The 22,427-nt window shown below is 41.6% G+C and overlaps 1 protein-coding gene across 4 annotated transcripts in view; it reads right to left on the bottom strand.

Annotated features, from left to right (window-relative positions):
• FSIP1 (fibrous sheath interacting protein 1) overlaps positions 1-11,275 on the bottom strand; it is a 209,992-nt gene extending 198,717 nt beyond the window's left edge. For all 4 annotated transcript variants that reach the window (XM_027569380.1, XM_027569381.1, XM_027569377.1 and 1 more), the window contains exons 1-2: positions 11,110-11,275; positions 4,704-4,836 (exon numbers count right to left, since the gene is read on the bottom strand). In XM_027569380.1, the coding sequence (XP_027425181.1) occupies positions 4,704-4,829 (126 nt within the window). In that variant the 5' untranslated portion in view covers positions 4,830-4,836; positions 11,110-11,275. The remainder of the gene's footprint in view (positions 1-4,703; positions 4,837-11,109) is intronic.
• Positions 11,276-22,427: the final 11,152 nt, after the last annotated feature.

Consider the following 22,427-nt stretch of genomic DNA (forward strand, 5'->3'; position numbering starts at 1 on the left):
AACAAATAATCCAATCAAGAAATGGGCAGAAGACATGAACAGACATTTTTCCAAAGAAGACATCCAAATGGCCAACAGACACATGAAAAAGTGCTCTCAACATCGCTCGGCATCAGGGAAATCCAAATCAAAACCTCAATGAGATACCACCTCACACCCGTCAGAATGGCTAAAATTAACAAGTCAGGAAACGACAGATGTTGGCGGGGATGTGGTGAAAGGGGAACCCTCCTACACTGTTGGTGGGAATGCAAGCTGGTGCAACCACTCTGGAAAACAGTATGGAGGTTCCTCAAAAAGTTGAAAATAGAGCTACCATACGATCCAGCAATTGCACTACTGGGTATTTACCACAAAGATACAAATGTAGGGATCCGAAGGGGTAGGAACACCCCAATGTTTATAGCAGCAATGTCCACAATAGCCAAACTGTGGAAAGAGCCAAGATGTCCATCGACAGATGAATGGATAAAGAAGAAATGGTATATATACACAATGGAATATTATGCAGCCATCAAAAGGAATGAGATCTTGCCATTTGCAACGACGTGGATGGAACTGGAGGGTGTTATGCTGAGTGAAATAAGTCAATCAGAGAAAGACATGTATCATATGACCTCCCTGATATGAGGAATTCTTAATCTCAGGAAACAAACTGAAGGTTGCTGGAGTGGTGGGGGGTGGGAGGGATTGGGTGGCTGGGTGATAGACATTGGGGAGGGTATGTGCTATGGTGAGCACTGTGAATTGTACAAGACTGATGAATCACGGATCTGTACTTCTGAAACAAATAATGCAATATATGTTAAGAAAAAAAAAAGAAGAAGAAGATAGCAGGAGGGGAAGAATGAAGGGGAGTAAGTCGGAGGGGGAAACGAACCATTAGAGACGATGGACTCTGAAAAACAAACTGAGGGTTCTAGAGGGGAGGAGGGTGGGGGGATGGGTTAGCCTGGTGATGGGTATAAAGAGGGCACATTCTGCGTGGAGCACTGAGTGTTATGCACAAACAATGAATCATGGAACACTACATCAAAAACTAATGATGTAATGTATGGTGATTAACATATCAATAAAAAATTATTAAAAAAACATGTGAATGGATAAACAAACTGTGGTACACCCACACAATGGAACACTACTCATCAGTAAAAAAGAGTGAACTATTGATATGTATAACAATACAGGAGTCTCAAATGCATTGTGCCAACAGGCAAATCCAGACTCAAAAGCTACATACTTTTTAATTCCATTCATATGACTTTCTGGAAAAAGAAAAACAACAGGTAGAGAATAGATCAGGAGTTTCCAAGATTAAGAGTAGGGGAGATTGAAATAGCCAAACTATGGAAAGAGCCCAGATGCCCATCAACAGATGAATGGATAAAGAACGGGTGATATATAGATACATACATACATACATACATACATACATACATACGTACGTACGTACATACGTACATACACACACACAATGGAATATTATGCAGCCATCAAAAAATGAAATCTTACCATTTGCCACAACGTGGATGGAACTAGAGGATATTATGCTAAGCAAAGTACGTCAATCAGAGAAAGACAATTATCATATGATTTCACTCATATGTGGAATTTAAGAAACAAAACACAGGCTCATAGGGGAAGAGAGAGAAAAATAAAGTAAGATGAAATCAGAGAGGGAGACAAACAATAAGAGACTTAATCATAGGAAACAAACTGAGGGTTGCTGCGGAGGAGGTCGGTCGGGGAATGGGGTAACAGGGTGATGGGCATTAAGGAGGACATGTGATGTAATGAGCATTGGGTGTTACATGCAACTGATGGCTCACTGAACTGTACCTCTGAAATTAATAATACACTATGTATAATAAGTAACACTATGTGTTTATTGAATTTAAATTAAAAAAAAGAATAGGAGAGATTGAGTAAGGACAAAGGGGTAGCATGAAGAAATTTTTGAGGGGTGATAGAACTGTCCTATATCTTTATTGTGATGGTATCACTCTACATATTTCCCAAACTCAGAACTGTGGAGTAAAAAGAGTAAATTTTGGGGTGCCTGGGTGGCTCAGTTGGTTAAGCATCTGACTTTGGCTCAGGGCATGATGTCAGGGTCCTGGGCTCAAGCCCCACATTGGGCTCCTCACTCAGCGGAGAGTCTGCTTGTCCCTCTGCTCCTCACCCCACTCATGCTCGTTCTCTCTCAAATAAATAAATAAAATCTTTTTTTAAAACAGATTAAAGAATAAAAATAATTTTACAGTATGTATATTTTTAAATTAGAAACAAGTCAATGAGGCGCCTTAACAACAATATGCATACTTTTTAAATGGATTATATTGCTGTTGCATTTAAAACAGACTATGATGGGCGTCTGGGTGGCTCAGTTGGTTAAGCAACTGCCTTCGGCTCAGGTCATGATCCCGGAGTCCTGGGATCGAGTCCCTCATCGGGCTCCCTGCTCGGCAGGGAGTCTGCTTCTCCCTCTGACCCTCCCCCCTCTCATGCTCTCTCTCTCTTTCTCTCTCTCAAATAAATAAATAAAATCTTTTTTAAAAAAAAGAAACCATATTTAAAAAAAAAAAGAAACAAGTCAATGAGGGCAAGCCTCTTGGGTCCCCTCCCTCTTTGGGAGCTCTGTACTATCGCTTAATAAATGTTGCTTTGCTGCCCACCAAAAAAAAGAAAAAAGAAACAAGTCAATGAGATACAATGTTAATAAATAAGATTTAATATCATAAAGTTAGAAATTCTCTCCAAAGTAATCTATAAATTCAAAGCAATTTCAGTCAAAACCCCAAGAGCAATTCTCACAAGACTTGAAAAACCAATCTAAAATACAAAAAGAACAAAAAGCCAAGAAGAGCGAAGACGGTTCTAGAAAAAGAATAAGATGGGGAGATCCATCCTACCGGATAACAAAAATTATTACACAACTAACAAGAGTTAACACACAGTAATGATGCAGGATTAGATGAAACAAAACAAAGAGCTGAGCTAGACCTGGGATTTTAACAAGCCACTTAATAGTTCTTGGTGCATGTTAGAATGATCAGATACATCTGCACAAGATTTAGCCGGCAGACATGAAGTAGAAGCCATCTTCCCAAGCTCGTGATAGGACATTGGCAAGAAATACCAAAGGTAGTCATCTCTGTATGTCTAGTGACCAGTTTTGTAGTTCTGAGGGACTGGTAGCAGTGTAGAAGGCAGCTTTTTTATTTCAGTCATGGAGATGTAACCTACGAACCAACAATCCAAGGAAAGTCCCCTCCCATGATTTCCTTTCCCGCTGGCCTTCCACTGATTTTGAGAAACTGAACTTCTGGTATTCAATCCCTGTCTGCTGGAAATGCCCAGAGTGCTTTCTATTTCCTGCACTAAATCACAACAAACACTCTAAACATAGAGTCTAGGGCGCCTGGGTGGCTCAGTTGGTTAAGCGACTGCCTTCGGCTCAGGTCATGATCCTGGAGTCCCGGGATCTAGTCCCACATCGGGCTTCCTGCTTGGCGGGGAGTCGGCTTCTCCCTCTGACCCTCTTCCCTCTCGTGCTCTCTATCGCTCTCATTCTCTCTCTCTCAAATAAATAAATAAATCTTTAAAAAAATAAAAAAAATAAATAAATAAATAAACATAGAGTCTAGTCCAGAAATCAAAAGAATAAATGAGTATGGATTCATAAGCTTGAAAAGATTTTTTTCACCATAAGGTTTCAAATTTTTGTTTGCCACAAGCTTAAAACAAATAGTCCCATACAGCTGATGAAAAACCTGATTTCTGGGGCACCTGGATGGCACAGCTGGTTAAGCATGTGACTCTTGGTTTCAGCTCAGGGTCGTGAGATCGAGCCCAGCATCTGGCTCCTACACTGAGCAGGGAGTCTGCTTGAGATTCCCTCTCCTTCATCCTCTGCCCCTCCTGCTAGTGCGCTCTCTCTCTCTCTCTCTCTCTCTCAAATAAATAAATTAATATTTTTTAAAACAACTGATTCCTTAAAAAACATCAAGTTTAGATAATTTAGGAAAAGAAATAGAGACTACTAAAGAAAAGAAAAGGAAGTCAGGCCAGCTAAGGTACCTACTAAATATGTACTACATGGTCTTTGACCCAAACTTTATTTTTAAAATTACTGAACCTTTTTCATATTAAGAGTCAGTGGGGGCACCTGGGTGGCTCAGTTGGTTGAGCGACTGCCTTCGGCTTGGGTCATGATCCTGCAGTCCCGGGATCGAGTCCCGCGTCGGGCTCCCTGCTCAGCGGGGAGTCTGCTTCTCCCTCTGACCCTGCCCCCTCTCATGCTCTCTATCTCTATCTCATTCTCTCTCTCAAATAAATAAATAAAATCTTTTAAAAAAAAAAAAGAGTCAATGGCGGCATAGTAGATATTAGAATACAAAGATTTTTTTATGAAAAAGAAAAGTTTACAAATGAGCATTAGCAAAGTACAACTGTGAGCAAATAAGCCATACTCCAAAAACAAAAACAAAAACAAAAGAGGGAGGGAGAGAAGGAGGTAAAGAAGGACACAGAATTTTCACATTAAATGATCTAAAGTAAAATCCAAGAAGAAATCTATGAGTGCTCCCAGAACATATCCTCTAAAGAGGATCCTTTAAGTGGGATGTTAACAACAGCTTTGGTTTACCAAGTGCTAGAGTTCAGGAGAAGGACCTGAAGTCATTTCTAAACAGCAAAAGTACCTTGAAGGATGCTGGTTCCGGTGAGAGCACCTCCAAAGAAGTACTTGGACCTATGCTCCCGGGACGTGTTCTTGAATTCGAGGCTGGTTTTGAAATTCCATCTAAGGTTCCCTTTATAATATCCATTGATATCCTGAAACACACAAGAAATTAAAGCAAGTTATGACCTGTGTACTTACATGTGTCATTAGAGTTAATGCGCAATTAACCCAGAATCTTTGTTAAATAAGGATTATATTGCCACCAAAGTCACACCACCCTAATTTCACCAAAAGACGTCTGTGTCCAGGGATTTTATGTACTACAGGTGGAAAACATTCTGACCAGGATGTTAAGATTCGGAAAGTGGTTAAAAAAGAATGCAGAGTGACTGCTATCTCAGGGGCTTCCTGCGCCTCCAAAAGAAACATTTACTGTGTCCTTGGCCATGGAGCACCAAGCCTCTCAACCCAGATTCACTGCATTGTAATGATGTGTAAGGCCTCCCCTTTCTCCGGGTTTTGCCTTCCTTATTCTATCTAGCACTTCTATTCTAGCTCAGCTTTCAGCTCTGACTTCTCCTCTCCTCCTCGGTACCACATTTTCATGGAGTACCCATCTCCTGGTCACCGCTCTTTTTCTATCAATCCCCCACTTTTAAAACCCATGATTCTACTTCACCCTCAGAAACAAGAGAACAAGGGGCGCCTGGGTGGCTCAGTCGGGTAAGCGTCTGCCTTCGGCTCAGGTCATGATCTCGGGGTTCTGAGATCGAGCCCCACATCGGGCTCCCTGTTCAGTGGGGAGTCTGCTTCTCCCTCTCCCTCTGCTGCTCCCCCTGCTTGTGCTCTCTGTCAAATAAATAAATAAAATCTTAAAAAAAAAAAAAAAGAAAGAAAGAAAGAAACAAGAAAACAAAACCTACTTTCTCTGCTAGAGGACACACCCTTACTATCTGGCCCCAAATTGCCAATTTCTATTTTTCATGTGACACCATCCACAGGCCTGTCACCCCTCTGGCTCCCTATTCCCAGTGCTGTTTTCTGAAGCAAGGATTATTAGGCAGGATGGTTTAAACTAGTGGGAGAACTTGGGCACTGCAGGCACCTTGATCCTTCCAAATTGTGCCCTTGATCAGGACCATTCCAGATCTACTCAGTAATGGCGGGGTATCATGCATGCTGAGAAAAATGGAAGAAATAGGGAGAATTCCAGATTTTGCCTTCTCATACTTAGCTTTACATGTAAATGGATCTTCCAACAATCCTTCCCTAAATTTCATAATTTCCCTAAATTTCTACTAATTATGAATTAAACCATTTGTCTCATAACAGAAAGAGGAAAAACAATTGCCTCTGGCCCCAGTGAGTGTAAACAATGTCCTTTTTTTACCCTACAAAATGACTCATCTTTCTTTCTTTTTTTGAAAGCAGAGGCAGAGTCCAAGGAAGTTTTGGATACAGGAGGAAGCACAAACATCCCTCCAAGGCACACAGAGGAATAATAAGATTTGGCCTCCACCCATTCAGTGTGCCAAAGCTGATGCTTAAGGGACCAGTAGGTCAACTCTTTCCATCTTAGCAAATGAAAAAGGCATTGATCTCAACATTATTCAAACTCTGCAAAAGCATTCAGGCTCACTCAGGAAGGCACTGACATTATTATTGTGGGATGACGGATCACTGCGACCCATCACGTCACAATCAAAAAGCATAAGTCACCAAAAGGCCAAAAGTCTTGTAAATGCCGTGAGCAGCCTGTCAAGGGAGACTTATAGCTTACAGAGGGAGCAATGAGATGGAAGCATTTGCAGAGCCGGTATAATACTTGTCAGTAAAGGGAGAAGAAGCACAGAGAACCATCAATGACATGGATTATCTAAAAGGCTCCAGAAATCTTTCAGTTTGCTTTAGAAATAGGTCTCTTCTATTACATTTGTTCCTGAAAATAATAAATTAAATAAAATACAGTTCCCAGGCTGGGTGGGGATATAACCGACAATCTTATGATTTTGCCTATGTAGAAAAAAGTAATAGATAAGGGGTATTGAATTAGGATCTTACAGATGTATTTTCAATGTTTAAGAAAAAATCTCAATAGCCACATAGAAATTCCACAAGAAAAATAAAGCATGGTCAAAGAAAGTAATCAAATGATAATTAAATACTTATAATGACAGAAGCACTAAATGATTTAACCAAATACTGTGCCTTACCTGTATTGAGTGTATCTGGGCAGGAGTTGGTAAAAGGAGAGGTAGTATAAAATATCTAATCTGTCTTAATAGGAAATCAAAGAGAATGCCCAAAAACTGATAAAGCCAAAAAATAAGCATTGTATTTACGAGTTCAGGATGGTTGCCTCTGGAGAGTGAGACTAGGAATTGCTTCTCTTTTCTTCTATTGTGAATGTTATAGCAGAGTGTGACATTTTTTATTATACTACTTTAATAAAAGTAAAAACTAATTTTTAAAATAATAAATAAATGTAAAATAAGAAATCTCCAAGGACTGAAAGGAAATATAAAGATAATTTACGTAGTAAGTGAATGACTTACTAAAGATAACACCAAGCGCATAAATCAAAAAGAAGAGACTAACAGATTTGATCACATAACATTTAATGCTCTTGAATGTCAAAAAACAAACAAACACAAAGAACTCTAAATTAAACTAAAAGGTACCTGAGAATCTAGGGGAAATATATGCAACACAAAAGGTTATATGATACACAAAAGGTTAATGAATTTACATATTTAAGGAAATCTTACCAATCTATAAGAAAAGAAACATTCCAATAGAAAACTGGCTAAGGGCATAAACAAGGAATTCACACAGAGGAATTCACTCCTCCCCACATACACTCAATATAGTTATGGCATAGTATTTGGTTAAATTAACATTTAGTGCTTCTGTCATTATAAGTATTTAATTATCATTTGATTACTTTCCTTGACAATGTTTTATTTTTCTTGTGGAATTTCTATGTGGCTATTGAGATTTCTTCTTAAATATTGAAAATATATCTATAAGATCCTAATTCAATGCCCCTTATCCATTACTTGTTTCTATATAGGCAAAGAAAGGAAGAAAGAAGGGGGGAGGGAGAGGAGAAGGAAGGAAAGAAAGAAAATATCCAAAAAAAGGAAAAGAAAGAAAATATCTTGCTAAATGTTGATATCTTGCTAAAAAAAAAAAAAAAAAGAGTTCAATTCTCTAAAGAAATATACACAAAGGGACCTGAAAGATGATAACAAACCAGAGAAGAAACAGAGGTGGGTTCTTCTGGATTGGTGGGTTCATGGATGTTCTTGGGTTTTTTTTTTTTTTGAAACATTTTATTTATTTATTTGATATATACATATAGAGAGAGAGAGAGAGCACAAGCAGGGGGAGCAGCAGAGGGAGAAAGAGAAGCAGGCTCCCTGCTGAGCAGGGAACCCAATGTAAGGCTTGATCTCATGACCCTGAGATCATGACCTGAGCTGATGGCAGACGCTTAACCAACCGAGTCACCCCTGTTCTTGGTCTTTTATTTTATCTTTTGCTTATATGTATTTTCTGATTTTCTAATAAGTATATCTTGACTTCATAATTTATTTATTTATTGTAGGAAAATGTCTAGAATATATTAAAGTGTATTCAAAAATAAATAAAAATCACCCAATATTCACCACGCTGAGCTAAACACCATTGGCATATTTCTTTTTTTTTTTTAAGATTTTATTTATTTATTTGAGAGAGAACGAGAGTGAAAGAGAGAGCATGAGTGGGGTGAAGGGCAGAAGGAGAAGCAGACTCCCTGCTGAGCAGGGAGCCCGATGTGGGGCTCAATCCCAGGACTCTGGGATCATGACCTGAGCTGAAGATGGTCACTTAATCAACTGAGCCCCCCGGGCACCCCTCTTTGGCATATTTCTTTTTTTTTTTTTTAAAGATCTTATTTATTTATTTGACAGAGAGACACAGCGAGAGCAGGAACACAAGCAGGGGGAGTGGGAGAGGGAGAAGCAGGCTTCCCGCTGAGCAGGGAGCCCGATGCGGGGCTCGATCCCAGGACCATGGGATCATGACCTGAGCCGAAGGCAGACGCCTAACGAACGAGCCACCCAGGCGCCCATCTTTGGCATATCCATTTTTGCTCTGTGTGTTTCCACCAAAATTGGACTCACATATTTCTCACTTAACATCACATGATGAAGCATTTTCTTATTGCATTAAAAGTATTTCAAAAATAAAATATTATTGGGCGCCTGGGTGGCTGTCATTAAGTGTCTGCCTTGGGCTCAGGTCATGATCCCAGGGTCCTGGGATCGAGTCCCACATTGGGCTCCCTGCTCAGCAGGAAGCCTGCTTCTCCCAGGCCCACTCCCCCTGCTTGTGTTCCCTCTCTCACTATTTCTTTCTCTGTCAAATAAATAAATAAAATCTTTAATAAATAAATAAATAAAATATTATTTATTTCATGATATTCCATTAAGCAGGTGATATATATGACCAGATTCTAAATTGTAACAAATCACTACTAACACATATCAACTTTTTATAACATTCATTTCAAACAAGATTAATTTAAACTTTTTCAGGGGCACGTGGGTGGCTCAGTCAGTTAAGCATCTGCCTTCAGCTCAGGTCATGATCCCGGGGCCCTGGGATTGAGTCCCACAGCCAGGTCCTTGCTCAGCGGGTAAACTGCTTCTCCCTCTGCCACTCCCCCTGCTTATGCTTTCTCTTGTGCGCTCTCTGTCAAATACATAAAAATCTTTAAAAAATAAAAAATAAACTTTTTCACACAGGCTTATGAGAAATGCAATCACCACAGATCATTTGAAACCAAAATAGGGACACACGGCTGCCATAATTTGGTATTTTTGGATGAAAGGAAGAATTGAAAGAAAATGAATCCTCCTCTGCTTAGTAATAATAAATAGACAACCTTTTAAAAAAATGGAATTATATTTATTTTCATGGTTTTAATGTCTAAAACTTATATTGTTAGTTTTTTTACTTTATATATTTATTATGTAAGAAATACTTGCCCATGAGAAGCAAAAAGTCAAATAATATAGAAGAATGTAAAACTTCTTAAAGTCAAAATTTCCAGGGTGCCTGGGTGCCTTAGTCGGTTGAGCGTTGGACTCTTGGTTTTGGCTCAGGTCATGATTTCATGGTCAGGGGATGAGCCCCAAGTCGGGCTTCCCCTCCCGGGAGTCAGCTTGAAGATTCTCTCCCTCTGTTTCTCCCCCTATGCATGCTCTCTCTCTCATAAATAAATCTTAAAAAAAAAAAAAAGTCAAAATTTTCCTCACCCCAAGAACCACTGTTAATAGACTTGGGGAATCTCACTTTTTTTAGGCATATGCAAACCTTTATCCTTTATACCTACCGACTCCTCCCCAACACAAACAGACACAAATGGCACACACAATTTTAAGTTAAGCTCTTTGTGTGAATCTTTATTTAGTGATGCTAAACAAAATATACACCTAGGTGATAAACTACACTGAGTCAAAGAATACTTGCCTTTCAACTTTTGGTAGGACGCCACTTTGTCCATCAAAAAGGGTGTACCAAATTACACTGTCAACAGTGTGTGATGAAAGTGCCTCTTTCCCCCATTCTGGCCCGGGGTCAATCTGGTTATCATAAAAGCTTTTCCATCTTTGTCAGTCTGGTAAGTGTCAAAGATCTCTGTGAGTCTGATTTACATTTCTTTAATTACGAGAGAAGTTGAGTCTGCAAGCACATGTTTACTGGCCACCTCCCCCACCCCCAATACCTTTGCTATTTACCGTCTATTTCAAATAACTGGCGATTAATTTTTAATTTGTTTTTTTTTTAAGATTTTATTTATTTATTTGACAGAGAGAGACACAGAGAGGGGGGGAACACAAGCAGGGGGAGTGGGAGAGGGAGAAGCAGGCTTCCCGCGGAGTAGGGAGCCCCATGCGGGGCTCAATCCCAGGACCCTGGGATCATGACCTGAGCCGAAGACAGAGGCTTGACTGAGCCACCCAGGCGCCCCTTTTAATGTAAGTTTTAGATCTTGAAGTCCAGAAGGCACAGGACAATAGGAGTCCCTGATAGAAGGTCCTAAGGTCAGGAATGTGGAAATGCTGGCGACAGTCTCGGTAGAGGCAGATGCCTCTGTCCCCATTGGGCAGGCCCGCTCCTCCCAAGCCCCGCCCCACCCCGGTTGAGCCCGCCCCACCCCCGCTGAACCCGCCCCCTACTGGCCCTGCCCCGCCTTCGCCCTAACAGCCAGTCTCCAGGCCCAGCAGCCTGACACGACTCCGCCCCGCCCTCTCATTGGCCCAGCCCCTCTTCCTGACAGCCCCTCTGAGGTCCCTGACGCGACTCTGCCCCGCTCACACCGCGGCAGGTCGCGCGGCGATAGAGGTGGGGTCCTAACAGGTGCGGTGCCTTACCTTCCCGGCGAAAACTCCGGGAGGCAGTCGCCAGTCGGCAGATCATTGACGGGCGCAGAAGCGCACCGTTGACACTCAGCGTCACCCCCTGTCCCCCAAAGGCGAGGGGTCTTTCCCGCCACCACAACTTCTCCGGAGGGGGAACGAGCTGCGTGTCCAAAGCGCTCTTGCCTCCAGGAACGCTGTTCCCTCGGCAACCAGAAGCACTGCGCTTCCAGTCTCGCGATAAGAGAAAAGGGCCGTACCATGCTGAAATAAGGGGTGGGGGCCGAGGGCGGCGAGGAGCGCTGTTGGACCCTCGCGAGCTGGGGTCGCCCTACTGTCTCCTCGGTCTTCCTGCGGACGGTGTGGCTGGGGAAAGGGTTGTTCGTATTTACATTGAACTCGAAAGGAGGGCGCCTGGATGCTTATGTGACTCTCTACCCTTGATATGCTCTGTAGGTCTGGCATCCTCTCTGACCTCAGTTTCCTCCTCTGTAAAATGGGAATAATAATTGCTTCCTCACAAGATTGTTGTGCAGCTCGAAAAGATCATGTATTTGAAGTTCTTGCTATATTTTGGATTACACGTAAATAAAAAATAGTACTTTTGCAAGATTGGGCTACAGTCCAAAAGAGTAATGATTTTTTATCTGCACTTTTCTTTTTTTGTGTTTTCTCACATCTTCAGCGCATGAAGACTGTTTCCATGGGTCCCCCAACTGATTTTCTTCATCCTCGGTATCATCAAATATCTGCTTTCTAGTACGGACAGCACTTTACAGTTTTCAAGGCATTTTCCCATGCACAGCCCCTTTAGCCTCATTATGTTAGGTAGATAGGAAGTGTATTCTTTAGAAAAGTGTTTTTCAGTGAAGCAAATAGACAAAGGGGAAATGAGTTGCTCAGGGAACCACAGCTACAATCTAGGATTGTGGTTTAAAAACTGGGTTTAAAAACCTGGCTGTAAATGCCATCCATACACTGCTAAATCCTGTGTTTCTATCTCCAACCCAGACTTCTCCCCTGAACTCCACTTTTATTTAACTATTAAGACGTCTCTACTTAGATTTAAGAAGCATCTTGAACCTAACATGTCAAAAAACAAACCTCTCCACAGCACCCCCACTCCCACCCCACCCTCTTATCTATCTCAGCAAGTGGTAACTCCATCCTGCCAGACTCAGACCAAGAAACCTTGAAGTTGTCCTCAATTCCTCTTCCCCTCAAGGTCTACAATCAATTTGTTATAAATCCTATCAGCTTTACACTTAAAACATGTCTAGAATCTAACTACCTCTCAGCACCTTCCGTGCTTCCCTTCTGGTCCATACTGCCATCATCTTTCACCTAGATTTTTGCAACAACCTCCTTCCTCATTGTTGCCTTCCTTGCCCCTACTACTTTCAAACAGCAGCCTGAATGATGCCTTCAAAACTGAAGTCAAACCATGTCACTCCTCTGCTCAGGACTTTCCATGGTTCCCCATACCTGCAGAGCCCTTACAATGCCCACAGCTCCTAAAGGACCAGGCCCTCTGTTTACTCTCAGACTCTAGTCCTACCACCCTCTCTTGGGTAAACTTTGCTCCAGCCTCACTGTCCTCCTTGTTAGTGTTTCTGCACAGGAATTTCTTCCCAGCATTGATCAGGAAATTTGTATGTTTTTCTAAATTAAAAAAAGAAAGTAGTTGAGAAATCAGGAAAAATGGAAAAGTTATTCTAATTCTCCTATAAGAATTAAACTTTATCAACCAACATAAAGATGTTACTGAAGAAATCCACTGATGTTAAGTCAAAAGCAAAAGCAGGAAATGCTAACACCCTGTGTCAGAAGTTGAGGTCAACATTCTGGGAACATGGATTGAAGCACATGGGAGAGATGCAGTCACAGTCGGATTGGTCGGTCTTGCTGGGAGCTGGTGCCATGTTCTAAGTGTGTTTTCCTGGCCATGGCTGCTGCTAACGGTGAGTCATTCTTGCAAATAAAATAAATATTAACAAGTTGATCCTTGGGTCGCCTGGGTGGCTCAGTAGTTAAGCATCTGCCTTCGGCTCAGGTCATGATCCCAGGGTCCTGGGATCGAGCCCCGCATCGGGCTCCCTGCTCGGCAGGAAGCCTGCTTCTCCCTCTCCCACTCCCCCTGCTTGTGTTCCCTCTCTCAATGTCTCTGTCTCTGTGTGTCAAATAAATAAATAAAATCTTTAAAAAAAAAACAAGTTGATTCTGTATACTTTATACAAACTCTGAGTGATGTTCCAAGAAATAATAAGTTTTGACTCAAAAGTAAGTCCTTAAATTGGCAATTTCCAACCTGTGATTCTATGAAATGCTGTTAGCCTTGCTTGAAAATTTGTATGTTACCCTATTCAAATGGTATCCAATGATGTTCTCTGTGTTCTCCAGTATTTGAATATTTGCTAAAGGCTACTGTTCTTGTAAACACCTACAAATGTTTTTAGTATATGTGCTGCCGAAGTGAGCACCACCTACAAATGCTTTTTGATTCAGGGGGCCCCTGGTTGGCTCAGTCAGTTCAGCATCCTACTCTTTGGTTTTGGTTCAGGTCATGATCGATTTGGTTCAGGTTGTGAGGTCAAATTGGGCTCCATGCTCAGCATAGAGTCTGCTTCAGGATTCTCTCTCCCTCTGCCCCTTCCCCCGGGCTCCCGCGCTCTCTCTCTCTCTCAAATAAATTAAGTCTTTTTTAAAAAATGATTCAGATAGCACGATAACAAGAATATGAAGGTTGAAAATATTTTAAGAATAATTTAAGATTGGGCGCCTGGGTGGCTCAGTTGGTTAAGCGACTGCCTTCGGCTCAGGTCATGATCCTGGAGTCCCGGGATCGAGTCCCGCATCGGGCTCCCCGCTGAGTGGGGAGTCTGCTTCTCCCTCTGAACCTCTTCCCTCTCATGCTCTCTATCTCTCATTCTCTCTCTCTCAAATAAATAAATAAAATCTTAAAAAAGAAAAGAAAAAAGAAAAATAACATATTAAAAAAAAAGAATAACTTAAGATTTTGAGAACTGTGGGCAGCTTTGATTTCTCGTTTCTGCATCCCAAAGATTACTATGTTGGGAATTTGGAAACACCGCTCCTTGTTGTTCCTCCAAGATGCAATACTCTTGGAGGAACGAACACACACACACACACACACACACACACACACACACACACACACACACACACACACACACCCTACACACACACACACACACACACCCTCTGCTTCCTCCTCTGCCGGGAATACAGTTGCCCTACTATCCCTATGGCTCACGTCCTCTCTTCCCTCAGGTGTCTGCTTCCTCAGGTGGGTCTTTCCTGACCACCCTATATCAAAATAATAATCCCCAGGGGCACCTGGCTGGCTCATTTGGTTAAGTATCTGACTCTTGATTTCGGCTCAGGTCATGATCTCAGGGTTGTGGGATCAAGCTCCGGTCAGGCTACGCGCTGGGCATGGAGCCTGCTTAAGATTCTCTCTCTGACCCATCCCACCTCCCTCCCTAAAAAAGAAAAAAAAAAAAAAGAATTAAAAAAAATAATAATAGTAATCTCCGTCTCCACACTCCTTATGCTCTGTTCCCTTGCCTCTGCTTTTTATTTTAAATAAGGAGAAGAGAGGACATTGTTTGGATTCTGATGCTAAATAGCTGGGTTATCCTGGGTAAATCTGTAAACTTTTGTAGGCCATCATTTCCTCATTTGAGAAATGTGGTTGGACTAGTTTTGCAGTCTTAACTCTACTGCATTAGAATCACCTGGGGAGATTTCTAAATTACTGATCCTAGGGCTGGATCTGAGAGCCAATGGGGCTCTCATCCCCAAATTCTGGGGCTTCTCAAACTTTAATGTGCAAATAAATCAACTGGGGCTCTTGCTAAAATGCTGATTCAGTGTGTCAGGTGGAGGCTCCAAGATTCTAACAGGCTCCCAGGTGATGCCAATGCTTCTGGTCCACCGACCACTCTTGGAGTAGCTAGACAATAGATAAACTCCAAATGTCCACACGATTCTAATATTTCATGTATAAAGGCCACTCTTTCCATTTTTATTTTTGGTGACTAATGGTGCTCATTAAGAAAATAACATATTTCAGATTTCTTGGGGATGTGGGGAGAGAAAACCAACGAAGAGAAATCAAGGCTCTGACATGTGCCTTTCATTTTTTTTTAAACTGTTGCTTTTAAAATATATACAACAGAAGATACATAAAAAGCAAGTGAAAAGAAAATTCAGTTTCAGTAGAGTAGAAACTTAGTGTCTCTTCACTGTAGTCTTACCAAACTAAGTGCCCATTGAAGTCACTCTGCACAAAACTCATCTTGTTTTCTGTCATTCCCACTTTATTTACCTCCTGCTGTTACCTCTTGTGAACTGCCAGAGGCTGTATGTTCCTTGAGGGCAAGTTTTAAACAAATTGTATTTGTGGTGTATTAGCACACAATACACTATGTTTTTGTTTTTAATTTCCTGAAATACTTCGGTGTCCACTGTTGCGGGTGACAGACACCCTCCAAATAATTCATATTCAGATCTGTCAGAGTGCAGTGTTTTTCTCTGCTGTTTTCTGAAGTGTTGTGTTCAAAAAGTCCAAACATATTCTAGAAAGTATTGTGCCTTTCAAAATAATTCGTAAAGATTTCTTCCAGAGTCAAGATATTTTAAGTTTAAATGTCCCTGGTCTCATTCCAGGTTGGTGACATAGGCAGTCTTGGTTTCAGAGTTGGTTTTTGTTTTAAATCTCTCTCTACGCTTGACCTTCCCCTGCTAAGTGGAGTCAGATTTGAATGAATGAGAGAGAGCCCACATTGTATTCCATCTGGGCCCCAACTACCATTCCAGCTCTCTTGCCCCAATTCCCCTTTTCTTACCAGAAGCTTCAGCCAAATGTGACAGCACACTAGGAGCAGAACCTCATTACGTCTCACAGTATAGATTCTACAAGCTAGCTAAATAGCCGTTTATTTTGGAGGGCAGTTAAAAATGTATGCCACTGGACAGCTCCCACGACCCGCGAGTCTATGGCTTAGCGCTATTAAAAAATAACATTTACTGAGTGTTTGGGACATGCCTTAGATGAGATGTATCATCTCACTTCACTTCGTAACATCCTATGAAGCGGCACTATTATGCAGATTTATAGTTGAGAAGCGGAGCACAAAGAGGTTGAGTAATTTTTCTGAGGTCACTCAGGAACCAACTGGTACTGAATTTCCAACCCAGTTCCAAAGCCTGCTCTCTTCGCCTCCTCAATGGACTGAATTCAAAAAAAGAGGTTATTTGTATCCACTAGATGGTGCTGATTGTCTTCTGTTAAACAGAGAACTCTCAAACACTTTCCTTGGATTTTAGGTGTGATTCAAGAAACCGCTGAAACCAAGTACCCTGTATGTTTGAACTGTGCTTGGATCCATCTTTAAATAGCCATCTGAATGGGAAAAATAAAAATTAAATCTCGGGGTGCCTGGGTGGCTCAGTCGTTAAGCGTCTGCCTTCGGCTCAGGTCACGATCCCAGGGTCCTGGGATCGAGCCCTGCATTGGGCTCCCTGCTCGGCGGGAAGCCTGCTTCTCCCTCTCCCACTCCCCCTGCTTGTGTTCCCTCTCTTGCTGTGTCTCTGTCTGTCAAATAAATTAATAAAATATTTTTTAAAAAATTAAATCTCAAAAAAACAGAATGGATTTTTTAAAATATCCTAGTACAAATGATAAATATCTAATATCAAATAACCGTTGGTGACTTCCAAAGACTGAAGTTCTTGTATTTATAGAAAATCTGTAGACTTAAAAAGAACTCCATGTTTTATTTCATTTGCCCCTTTTATACCAACTGCACTCCCTCCCAATCCCGCGTGGCCACGGTGCCATCCATATAACCTAGAGGCATGAATAGGGAAATAAATAAAGCCTTAAAGAACAAAAAGCAAGTTCTGGAGCAGGTGACCCTATTTTTATTCAAAGTAAAATGCACTTTAAGTTTAGTATGTGTTTAGTACTTTTTTAGTACTTCAAAGTTATGAAATAAATCTGCTAAAAACGGGTTCTCAGATTTTGTTGTTCATAGGGATCATTTCATGTGGTACTTACAAAGTTCATTTTCATCCCTATTCCCTGACTTAGTAGGTCTGGGGTCAAGTGCAGGAATCTGCATTTTAACAAATACCTTGGTGGTTCTAGTGCAGTAGAAACATGAGCATGCTTTGAAAAACACTAACTTAAAAACAATGACTGTTTTTATTAAACAGTAAATGGTGAGGAGGCCACAGCTCTGCGCGGTGCCATGGAGCCCCCTGGAGCTGTGAGACACTGAGACCCCCCAGGATCTCCTTTGTAAGTAGTAATGGAAAAAAACTGGGACATGTTCTCCTTCCCCCTTCCTTGATTCTGAACCCTTTCTTCCCTCTTACTGTCTATTGTGGAGTGCTACGCAGAATCAAGTGCTACCTAGACAATGTCCCCCTTTTAAACATCGGGGGGGGGAAGAAGTCTGCCACTTCTCAGTATCTGTTAGCCCAAACACATAAAATAGCCCTTGATTTTTTTTTTTAAGATTTTATTTATTTATTTATTTGAGAGAGAGGGAGCACAAGGGAAGAGAGAGAGAGGGAGAAGCAGGCTCCCGGCTGAGCAAGGAGCCCGATGCAGGACTCGATCCCACAACCCTGAGATCATGACCTGAGCCAAAGGAAGATGCTTAACTGACTGAGCCACTCAGGCACCCTACCCCTTGAATTTTTTAAGCAAAAGAAGTTAGCCCAGGCATTGTCATGTGACCTTGTTTAACTTGTCCCAGAGATATGAATTTCAGGGTGGGGGGGGAAAACCAAAGTATGCCTGGACACATACACACACAAACAGTGTAGCCTTACATTTATGATCCAGAAAGCTAATAGAGGCTTGGTTTTTTTTTTTTTAAAGACAGTAAAATGAGGGGTGCCTGGGTGGCTCAGTCGTTAAGTGTCTGCCTTCAGCTCAGATCATGATCTCAGGGTCCTGGGATCGAGCCCCGCATCGGGCTCCCTGCTCAGCAGGAAGCCTGCTTCTCCCTCTCCCACTCCCCCTGCTTGTGTTCCCTCTCTCGCTGTGTCTCTATCAAATAAATAAGTAAAATCTTTTTTAAAAATATAGTAAAATAAAGCAAAAAGGAAGATTATCTTCAAAACTCCAGAATGAATTTTTTGGGGGGTGGGGGTCATCTCAGTTGTGCCCTCAAGAGATAAGCTCTGCCAAGTGAGTGATTCGCCAGCAAGAGAGAAATCTATTTCTCTTCTCAGAGAATTCCCTGGGAGTTCACTCTAGTTATAGTGCTGGCTCCAAAGTTTGGTCATCTGGAGCCATTCTGTATCTGTAAAGAGTCTCCGGAACATTCCCGAGGCTTGCTGCAGTTTCCATTGCTGGATGCCAGTTGAAATTACAGTGCTGGACTCCTGGTCTGTCACCTGGGCCAGAGGAATGGATGAGATGCTGCTTGTGGATAATAGCTGAAGAGAAGTTCAGCAATTTCCCTGCAGCAATCAATCCTGGGCTGAAACCCACGGTTTCTGAATTCTGTCCAGGCATTGAGAGTCATGCTTGGTGCTTCTCCTTGGATTCCAAACCATAACTTCTATATTGAGCTAGGTCTCTGATCCTGTAGGGTTTTGGTTGGTGGTTTGTTTTAAACTGGGTCTCCTGATCTATGTACTAAAATGCATTTTTTAGTATCTGAATTATATAAATCTGTATTATGTAAACCTTTATATTTAACACAAAAGAAAGTTAAAAGTGATTCACATAGCATATTAGAAATGAATTCAAATCAAACTTCAAGGGTCTTAAGCAACAACATAGAGAAATTTGTTTTTCAGGATTAAGGTCTCCGAGATAAAGAGAACATAGGTAAACAGCACAGGGGCTGTTCATCAGTCAGCAGCCAGGCTGCCATCCTGAATTTCTTAGCATCTCACTTCCTTCTAGCACATCTTTTTTTTTTAGCTCAAACTCAAAGTAATGTTTCCATCGGAACATACAAGTGTTTACTACACTAGGAACTACTCAATATTTTTATGACTATTGGCTTTCTTGTTAAACCTTTCTTCTTTGATCATCCAAACTCCTTATTTAACAGAAGTTGATTTATTTTCCCTTCATTTTATCACAACAAACTGGAATTAATATTCTAATTTGGCTCAAAATGTTATACAATTCATACACTGTTATGTAATTCATACATTGACACATAAAAACCATTTTAAATTATGCAGTCCTGGTTTCTCATCAGGGCTCTGCAGAGAGTTGACCTGGGCCTGGGCTTTTGACCTCCCTCAACCTGTTTTGTCTGGTAAAATAAGGGCTGGGTAAAGGCTTCCAAGCTTACTTTCAGCTCTGAGACTGTGATCACCCAATTTAAGCAGGCTTGGTTGCCTCTGGAAACTACCTGCTCTGTGTGTCCCAGCCCGAGCTGCAACAGTATCCTTACCAGCACAAAAGACACCTGCTCAACAGGCTGGACAGCAAGAACTGCCTGTTTAGAAACATCTGGGTTATAGTAACAGCCATCAGTCTTGTCCTCTACAATCTACCAGCAAAGAATTAAACAGAGCAAAACGACAAAAGATGTGCCCTATTTGATAGCATGATGCAATTGAATGAATTGAAAACTGGTTTAGGTTTTATGAGATCTGGATTTGCATCCCCCTCTACTGTTGACTTCAGAAAGACAAGGCCCTTCACTTCTGCAGGCTTCAATTTACGAGCCCCTCCATTGATTAATGGGGAGGTAACTCCTGAGCACTTTTCCTTACTTTGTAGAAATAGACAAAGTAGGGGCACCTGGGTGGCTCAGATGGTTAAGCGACTGCCTTCGGTTCAGGTCATGATCCCCAGGTCCTGGGATCTTACATGTTTTGCTACGGATAACTTGGTGTTTTTATGAAAATGGTCAACTGTTTTTTGTTATGAATCTAGAAACTGTTACCTTGGCCCAAATTTGGAGGGATTTTGTATTCAGGTGGCACACTTGCATTCATGCATTCATTTGTCCACCTTTCACTGGTCATGTACTGAGTCAAAGCCTCCTGCAAACCATTTCTGGGCAAGTGAGTTTTTCAGCCTTTCTCTAATCATGTCTAGTGATCTTGCCAGGGGCAGGGGCTAGGTGGTCACATCCCAACTCCTCACCTCCACTCAGAAAGTGTCAGCAGTAAGGGGGATTTCTAAGTGCCGAGTAGTAGTTACCTATCTGCAATAAGTAGCAGATAGCAAAATGGAACGCCTTAGTTAGGAAAATATTTCTTCATCCTCTCAACTGGCTATCTACTGAATTATTTACATTTCATCATGAAAAAGACATTTATAAAATCACTGGTCTCCATTCCCCACATCTTGCTTATGGATTAGGCATATTTTAAAATCATGAGTTCCGGAGGTGCCTGGGTGGCTCAGCTGGTTAAGCATCTGCCCTCGGTTCAGGTCATGATCTTAGGGTCCTGGGATCGAGCCCCATGTCCAGCACTGCATCGGGCTCCCTGCTCAGCAGGGAGTCTGTTTCTCCTTCTCCCTCTGCCCCTCCCCGCCCCCGCTTGTGCTCTCTCTCAAATAAATAAATTTTTTTTTAATTATGAGTTCCAGTCCAAGGTCTTGGAAAAAAATCACTCTCCTAGGCCCCGATTTCTTCATATTTTAAGTAGGCTAAGATCCTCCATATTTTAAGTGCTATGATTATGTGAAGTAAATGGGCATTTTATGGAGAGAACCTTGCCATCCAACGAATAAAATCACTAAAATATACACAGTGAAACGTAATTTTTACTTTCCTTCAGCACTTCTTGTTAGCACTTGAGCATTTACTGCTGTCTCTTATAGGGGCTTTCTTCTCTCAAGCCATCTAGAGGGGAGGAACCATATTTTGAGTACTTTCTACTCCACTATAATAGCATTATTAAATGCAGTAATAGTTGCTGTTCTGAATGAATCTTGTAAACATTTCAGATACTTGCAGAAAACAGTGTCGAGTGTCCCCGCGGGAGTGTGGGTGATGGCTGAGGGTGCTTTGACGGCAATGACTCTTAAACTAAAGGTAACCTCAGTGCCGAAAAAGAAAGGAGGACATGAGGCAGAAGACAATGTCTGTGAATACTCTCAGCCCAATGATCGCAGTCTTTGCATTCCATTAAGAGTTTCTTAACACTCACTCTGCACCCAATTACTCTACAATGAAGCCGGGGAAATCGTGGAGCCGAAGGAAAATTTGAGGAATAATGTTGAGAAAAACAGCCGTCAGGCATTAAGGGCTTTAATCCAGTCCCCAGTACAGTTTAATAATATGTGCCGCGTGGGTATTCAAAAATAGCCATCATAACGATGGATGATAATGATCATCAGTACTTCGGAGGGTGCAGTGGAAGAACTGGGCCTTGACGCCTTCTGTCCTGTTTTTAGCTCTGTCTCTACTTTGCTTCATCTCAGAGAGCTAAGGACCTGGCCATCTGTGCCTCTAGTTTCCCCAGCTGCAGAACAGAGATCATATCATTGCCTACAGGAAGTCTGTGGGCTGTGCTTTATTATCCTCCGGTGAAACATCCTATATAAACACAAAGCAGGCATTGAGAAGCCAAATGCTGCCAAGGGAATAAACTTTAAGACAGAGAGTATTACAAATTACAACTACTTGAGATCCTCTAGGTAATATTCTAATGACTGGAAGTAGTTAATGCAAAGGTACTTACATTGTGTTCATTTTAGATACTGTCTTAAGTAGATGGGAACATACATTATAAATAAGTAAACAAATTCCAGAATAGTTGAATTCATTAAATTCAGTATTTTTCTATCAATGTGAAATATGAGGTGGGTTCTAAATTTCTGAAGTAAACTAGCATTACTTAAAAACTTGCTCTTAAAAAGTAGCAATTATTCTTTTTGTTAAAGATTATATTTATTTATTTGAGAGAGAGAAAGAGAGCGCATGCGAGCAAAGGAAGAGGCAGAGGAAGAGAGAGAAGCAGACACCCCCCCGCTGAGCAGGGAGCCCGATGCGGGGCTGAATCCCAGGACCCCGGGTTCATGACCCAAGCTGAAGGCAGATGCCCAACCGAATGAGCCACCCAGGCACCCCAAAAGTAGCAATAATTCTTAAATGTACATTAGTGAATACACACAAAAAAAGAAAAAATATATTACTTCTTGGTTACTGAGAAAATAAGGAATTCAGAACATGTAGCTGCCCAGTTCATAGACCTGAACCAAAGGAATTATCCGAGTAAACTGACATTATTTGAGCATATCAGCAGAAAGCCATTGGTACTGATTCTGAAAGCCTAAATTGTCTTATTTTCTCAATTCCCTTTAATGATGC

This window comes from Zalophus californianus, chromosome 6 (assembly GCF_009762305.2).
Source record: "Zalophus californianus isolate mZalCal1 chromosome 6, mZalCal1.pri.v2, whole genome shotgun sequence".
Taxonomy (NCBI): domain Eukaryota; kingdom Metazoa; phylum Chordata; class Mammalia; order Carnivora; family Otariidae; genus Zalophus; species Zalophus californianus.